Raw genomic sequence first — 8212 nt, 5'->3', positions numbered from 1 at the left:
ACAGGGGGACTCGACACCGGAACCAGCTACGAAAACGGTGAGTCACATGTTCCTCATCGAGTAACACAAATCCCCCATTCGATGTTTTGCTGGCCAGCTCCAACCTACCTCCAGTCCCAACAAAATGAAGAGGTTAAAAAATAAATCAGCCTACGATCCAAAAGGCAAGCGCGCCGACAACTGAGACAAGTGACCAAGTTGAGTGTGAATGTCAAGAACACGCTCCAACAAAACATGGAGGTTTTGGGGATGCGAGATCCCGAGAAATCATTTGTTGAGATCCTCATTTTTGTAGTTAGTTGCAAAAATCTTCGTTTCCTCTGTTTATATGGAAAACGACCACTTCCACTTCCAGTTGGTGTTTACTATCTGAAAGGACCTGAAACTCCATTGGTCCGTTTTCTTATCTGATGTTAGTTCATACTTATACATTTACTCCAGTTAGAAAAGTGATTTTCAGAAGGTCGAGTGAGATGAGTAAATTGCAGTGAACACGGTGATTCACAGAAATCAGTCGCCATTTTCAGAAATGCTCTTTATCCATCGTTTTTATTCACCATGTTCTCCATACTATTCTCATTTCCATCAACCACTAGCCAAATTCTCATTGCAAGTGAACACAAATTTATAGACATTTAACTTCAGACCCTACGATCCTTTATTGCACCAATGTGATGATCATGTATAACTAATAATCAATTCATATTAACGGTTAATATTGTTAATGAAAAAGAAAATTTGTGATTTGTTATTTTGACAGTAAATTAATTGTTACAACATATGATTAAATGAAACATGAGTGAAGTTCGGATCATCATTCCCAAATCCAAATTTATTGACTTTGCATTATCACCTGAAGTTCAAACAAAAAACATATGAATAATTAATAAAATGATAGACCATACAAGTGAACATTTGAAATGAAAGACTGTACAAAGGTAAAACTGTCTGATTGATCTTGATCAACATGTATATATTCATTTCTACGCAACATGATGTAGATCCCACTGAAGTCATGGATCAGAAAATCACGTGTATGGTCAACTGTGCACTGCAATCGTAAACATTTATTCAATTCTACACTTCACTAGACTGTATCTCAAACAACTATTTGAAAAGACATTGCAATTCAACAGGAATCATGAATTGAATCTAATGAACTGAATTGAAGTAGTTTGTAACTTTATTTCGTGCACTTCCATTATCCGAGCACACAGTGTGTGGTCTTCGTACAACATGTTTCCATGAAATATTGTTTCATATAATAATTGTCAGTAAATGTGATCCAATTGGTTACTTACCACTTTGAGTGATTTTAATAGAAGTCTATACTGAACTGAAATTTGAGAAAATGAAATGAATGAGAGTTTATTTACTTCAACATCCATCTCGTCATTGATGAGAAGACTAAGAAAATAAATTAGTGGTTGCTTTCTGCCTTTGTCTCAAAGAGTATTTGTATAAGCAACTGTCCGATATGTTGTTCTCGTTCAACAATATTCATATGAAAGTGATGTTTACTAGAATACTTGCAATTTGTTTGTCGGTCTGCTTAATTCCAGCCATTGAAATAGTCTGTAACGTATAACTCTATCTCACTGTCTCCACCTTGATATTTGAATTGAAAATTATCACAAATATGGCGGGTCAGTTGTGCAAGAATTTTCGAATTTAGATAAGTATCAATACACTGTTTTATGTTGTTTATGGCATCCGTGTCTTGGTGACTACCTTCATCCATTAAACCATCAGATTGAAGCTTTCATTGACATTTCATATAGTACCAAAGTTTGTGAATATTCATCGTTTAGTCAATTGCATGTAGACCTGACAATGTTGCTTAATAAATCAATGAAATTATTGATGTTAGACACTATCACCACTGGATGCCGGCCAGCTCAGTGATCCAGTAGGTTAAGCAATCGCGCGCGAGACCGAAGGCCCTGTGTTCGAATCCCGCGAGCTGGATCGTGGACGCGCACTTCTGAGGAGTCCCACAATAGGACGAAACGGCCGTCCAGTGCTTCCAGCTTTCCAAAGGTGGTCTAGCGTCAATCGGTGCATGATATCAATCAAAAAATGAAAATATTCAATTGGTTTTTCTCACAGAATTTGGAATTCATATATGCAACAGCCTTGGATTTCTCAAAAAACAAATTGTCCATTTCTACTATACCTGAAACAAAATAATTTCAGTTAGGAAAACACCCAGAAATATTGTTTATTTGAAGATATCATTTAACGTGTTTTCAGCATCGAACTAATGCAGACTACTGTATAATAATACTAGATGGACTGCGAAAGAATAACAAAGAGTCACATTGGTCTCTTTACCATTTCCCCATATTCTCACCTAATTGTCAATGTGATTGTAAATATTTAGTCCTTGAAATCAAAATGGTGATTTCACCTTTGATTCCATTGACTTGATTTGTGCTGTAACATGAAATACTTCGTTCATGAGTACTACACCCGTTGTTATTCATTTTGAGTTGCAATGCTTCTGGAGGTGATGAAGCTTCTGTCTCATTTCGATAACTGATTACTTTAACTTATTACTAAAGAGGACACAGACCGTTCTATGATGTCCTGATTGAGGGAAATCGAGTTCAGCGTACTAAAGAAAAGGCAAGTAGATATTCTAGAATACACGTTTGTAATGGTGAGTATGTGTTTCGGTAAGGAATGTCAGGTTATGTCTGTCATATTCATTAATTATCAAGAGAGATAGATTAAATAAGATTACCTTTCGTTCTGTATGGTATCAACCCATTACAGAATGCTTCACTATGATCCGTCTTCAATTCTAATTAGTTGATAAAAGAAACAATAAAGGACCAATCACCTCATCAGATTCATATTCAGTCATTTTTACCAGAAACCATGTTGATCTATGGGAAATGAATTATGAGCAGAGATGTATGATGGCTAACACAGGAATAAGAGACTTCTCAATTGGATATCTCTACATATTAGGGTTAATGTTTACTTCGACATTCTACTAGCCACCATCCATGTCTGCTAAAAACACTTACGACTCAGTGACAATATGGAGGCAATCCGTACAAGATGCACATTTGCCAAAACAGACTGATCAGTTGTGTTATTACCACATCAATGGAAGAGTCAAATAATCAATACACACAAACTGAATAAACTCCAATTTTGGACGTCACCACACAAACTCTCATTGTAAATTTAAGATGCCCTACCAAATCTGCGGCTTTATATGTCGACATGATGTACTTGTGTTGCATAGAACCTACAATTAATTAGAGATGAAAATGATACTTACAAAATTGAAAATGCTCAAGATGGTCATGTAGTCCCAGCTAAATTATCGATGTTAACTAAACACTAGATTTTGCATACTGCAATTAGCAACGATGATACGGACATAAAGTGTGTGAAGTAGAGGTCGATCAGACCCAATGTGGAATTAATTTTCTTTCGTTATAATCACATAAGCGACGTTTATGCATCAGCAACGCGTAAATGCTGATCACGAAAGCACTAATTGTGGTGAACTAGACGAACAGCCTTATATACTTGACAGACGCATGCGAGGCTGTGAAAGAATTAAAACGACTCTATTTACTGAACTGCTGACCACAAGTCATTTATACCATGTTTCGGTCTTTAAACTATCAAACAAACGTAGTTAATGACAGGCAAACAACATGGATTAGATCCGATAAAAATATAAGAGGCGGTCAAATGTTTGAGATGCATAGGAATGAACTACATGCATTTCAATATTTTGACTTACTTTCATAATGTTCATCCTTCTCCTTAAAACATGCAATCAGTTCCGCCGAAATCAAGTAAGCAAACGCTATATAGAATTGGAGAAATCGAACAAACATCAAGCTGCAACATCGTACAGAATTACAACATTTGAGTGGAAAATAATAATGTGTTGTGGTACTCGTGAACAGTGTTCAGGACTGAATTTGATGAGCTACTGTTGTCATGTGAGCTTTCTGAGAGTATTGTCTGGAAATTGGATTTCGATATATCTGATATGTTGAAATATGTGGAACTCATGATTCGCTTCACTTTCAGCTCGAGATCGTCACTTGTTATGTTTTTGATTGACATCACGAATCGATGAGTGTTAGACCATTCATACTAAAAGTATTAAAATTAAATGCACAGCATCATTCATTTTGAAGAATGTACTGCATACGGAATTTTCGAAGTGGTATGAGACGGTGTTTCATATTTGTCTCTTCACTTCATGATGAAAAGTGAAACAGTCTTTAAAGTATGTCAATATGCTCCGAATGTTGAAAACAGTTCGATTATTAAATTACTCACTATTCTCTTTCTTGTAATGGTTCTTTATATTCTGGATAACTATGAAAAGCATTAAAAGCAGATTGCAAATGAATTTGCCTTGAATGCGGATATTAATGAATAATTTACATCTAGTGTAGTGACAAGTGAATGTGGTTTGATGAACGATTGAATATATCGCTAACTGATTCAACATGAAAATATGAACTCTTGAAATTGTTTCGGATACTGGCTAGAAATGGAGTGAAAATCTCAAATAAACGATTCATATCGTTTTACTGGTCTAAAGTATTGACCCTCACCATGATATGTGGATGTTGATTACAACTTTTGATGAGAATGTTCAATTCCCTGAGACAAGTGTGCATTACACTTCAAGTTGCGTTGATGGACAGTAGAGTTGAATCCCTGACGAAAGGCATCTCGTTTCACTTCTTTTAACAAGTGACTAATTCTACAGCATGTTTGCTTACAGTATCAGAATAAAACTTACACTAGCTTAAGCATACCAGTTGTGATGCAAAAGAGCAGTCACATATCAAATTGATGGATTGTTTATGGTATACAACTAAAAATAATGATCGCACACATCGAGGTCCAACACTTTAGTGTAGACTATTCACTGACGGATCATACTTCAGTAACCTCTCATTCTAACTAACTATTTCACCAGGGTGTTATTCCTGTACATATGTCTGAGAGAGATTGTAGTATTTTGTCAGAATTATCAAAGATAAACTACAGGGTGTCTAATTACTGGCGTCAATCAGGCTGCAATCTTATTTTGTAAAGAATAATATCTTCGACAGTTGGACTTTGTTCACTTTCACATGTGAGATCGATTTGTGGCCAACGAATTCAACACTACAAAACGCAAGTCAATAATAATGAAATACTGAATAGAAATTAAAACACTGGATGAGAATAATTTCTCTTACGATACAAAGCATTGGCGGCTGCATCACCGGTCCAATAGTTGGTTCTACAGCTGATATCTAAAATCATTCATGTAGTTATGGAACTCGATTATTTCTGGACATACACTGATCAACATTCTCACTTCCATTTGGAACTGAATTTCTGATTTCATCTGAAATAGACACAATAAATTTGGGCAACTCGGTTGAATAACAAGGTGATTTAGTTACATTTCAAAAATAGTATTGTGCTGTATTCGAATTATTTATAATGTGATGTAACAGAAGTAAGATGAATGAGGTTTGATATTACGACATCAATCACACATTCTACTAGTGGTATTATTGGAGAATATTGGCAAGCTGGATCAATAGTTTTTTGTTCATCAGGTGAGAGGAAGTGAAACATCAATAATCCCTGGAATTTCCTTAGATAGCACAGATAGCACTATTGTCACACTAGAATTTTATATTTTTAATTTACCATTTTATTGGTAGGTATAAAGAGAGTGGGCGCATGAATGGTGTTAATAATTTCATGAGTGTACAAATAGAGAGGCAATTAATTTTCACGAAGAAACTGAACGTGATAGAATTAATTTAATCTTTCAATGAATCACATTGATAAATGTTTAAGGTTTGAAAATAGTTGGATCAGTCGAGCAACTGGACATACTGAACACGGATTTGCACTAATTGGGCGCAGTTTATTTTGACTTTAAATTCATTAGTATAAACGATTATGTCATATAAGATTGAATAATCAAATTACCTTTCAGAATTTTTATTTTGCTGTCATGGTCTCTGATGAATTGAACCGATTTGTTCATCGTTTCTAGAGATTAAACACACACACACATACATGAAAATGAGTTTTATTATTACGTTTGTTACTGGATGTTCAAATCATTTACTTATGAAAACAATTACCAGTAACATAGGAAAAGACGATTTTATTTGTGTGGGTAAAATAAGGTCATTACATTACAGAACATCAAACACGTCTCAGCAAATAATGAATGAGCTGATATGATTTCAAGAACACTATTACACATGTATCAAATTCAGGTCCTTGGATACAAACGAGTGGATCAAATTCTACTTCATTCAAATAGTACGATAGAACGTGTGTTATATGAACACATTTGTTTGTATGATACATAGTTTGTAAAATTAAAAAAACCGTTACTTACGTTGCAAATCATAAATCTCTGTTCTTAAGTTCTCAACATACTTATTAAACCTCATCTGAGCAACATCCCTAAAATTCATTGAGTAGTAATCTGAAAAAAGAAACAGGATTTGTCACAACAATAAGTAGTTCAGTTGATTTTTGAGAACTGACGTTCATATTTAAGTGCAGTGAACCAGATCACTACAGATAGATATGTGATTGTCAAGATTCAGAACACTACAGAATAAGGGTTACTCATGGACCATCATCGAAACGAGTAGTATTCTGTGACCCATCACTTTAACATCGATTAGACCGCACGATGTTGTCGATAGGCTCACCACTTTATTGATCTGGGATCTGACCCCAGTTAAATTGGATGTCTGTCGAAATATATATATCGCCCATCCCCGTATATTTCATCGACTTATTTAATAGCGTTGGTGAATAACGCAATTAAATAGGTCAAATATGAGGATGGATTTCAAATTCATGTATTTTGGACGATCATTGATCTGGAGAAATAATCAAAGGAACGAAGCGAAGAGAAGAAAGCTAAGTGAAATGAAGTGAAACCACAGATTCGTCATAAATTAGTCGTAACGGTTCATCGGTCAACGGATGAATTTATTACCTACTTACTCATTGTAATAACGCTTCATATGGTTTGATCTGCGATTGCAATTATGTCAGACAAATTCAATTATGGAGTGAAATGGTATTTGTATTGATTAATTTGTGGTTTCAAACCACAAATTCATAAAATGTTGACTGACTGAAGGTTCGTGATTGTGTTTGTCCTGGTGGACAATTATTACCAAGATGATACACCTTAAATGATACATGTAAGGAGAAAGCCAATGGTCGAATATCAACGTATGGTTTTCAACAGAAACAAGTATTTCGATTCAATCAGTGTTCCGGTCAATTAGTGTCATGTGGTTGAGTCATCACAATGAATTCAAACGGTATACATTTGTCTAGAACCTATCTTAGCATTATTCAGATAGAAAGGAGAAACGACAAATTTATAAAACAGACTAATATGCCCAAACAATAGTAGGAGTAAAATAATCCACGTAAACATCATACGCTTTACATCATGTTTAAGTCATGATTAAAGAATGATGACGACGATGATGGCGATGGCGAAAATGTTAGTGATATGACTCTGTTTGTACACTGTATAAGACGTGAATATCTCAGCATGTATTTGTAAAAGTGCATTTTCAATAATACTGATAACTTACCAGTCTGTTTGGATGTTTGAAGGAGAAAAAGCAGCGAAGCAACGTGAACCAAAACCAAACGAACCATATTCATTGAAACTACAGAATTTATTCTTCTGCTTATATACGATGATGAAATGAAGAAGGAAGATGGTGTGAATATTATTTACCATATAAAAGTTCAGACAATCTAATTAACATTTAGAAACTATGCAAGATTCAGTGAATGAATAAAACACAAACAGACACGTTGCATTCTTATTTGACCGACATTGGCATCTTTAAAAGAATGTTCAACCACCATTTAATTTAAAAATGAATAGACTTTTTGAATAAAACCTTTCGTTGTGAATCAAGTTCGTCTCATTATTATTCAAGAATGAAGTTTGTGTTTTCTAAAGAGAGAACAGTTGAGATCAGACGACCTTTCAAAGTAAGACAAATAAACTGAACAGTGTTGTTTACTGCTAATTAGAAAAGAGAATTTTATAAATACACTCTGCTCTTTATATCTGTCATCGTATGATCTCTAAACGTAATATCTAGGTAAATGTTTACCTGAATAAGAAAGGTATTTTACCTGAAACATTAAA

At 34.7% G+C, this 8212-nt stretch overlaps 1 protein-coding gene across 1 annotated transcript; it reads right to left on the bottom strand.

Annotated features, from left to right (window-relative positions):
• Positions 1-203: 203 nt before the first annotated feature.
• MS3_00000198 (uncharacterized protein) lies at positions 204-7773 on the bottom strand. The gene is made up of 11 exons (XM_051208058.1): positions 7641-7773; positions 6410-6499; positions 5989-6051; positions 5342-5389; positions 5238-5294; positions 4321-4359; positions 3770-3835; positions 2747-2806; positions 2108-2176; positions 1302-1336; positions 204-853 (listed from the first exon to the last, which is right to left on the bottom strand). Exons 1-11 carry the CDS (start codon positions 7705-7707, stop codon positions 833-835), a joined length of 615 nt encoding a protein of 204 aa, XP_051067218.1. The 5' UTR covers positions 7708-7773; the 3' UTR covers positions 204-832.
• Between the last annotated feature and the right edge of the window lie 439 nt (positions 7774-8212).

This window comes from Schistosoma haematobium, chromosome 2 (genome assembly GCF_000699445.3).
Source record: "Schistosoma haematobium chromosome 2, whole genome shotgun sequence".
In the NCBI taxonomy this organism is placed as follows: Eukaryota; Metazoa; Platyhelminthes; class Trematoda; order Strigeidida; family Schistosomatidae; genus Schistosoma; species Schistosoma haematobium.
The sequence above is the reverse complement of the archived record's forward strand: the minus strand, read 5'-3'. Positions and strand labels throughout refer to the sequence as shown.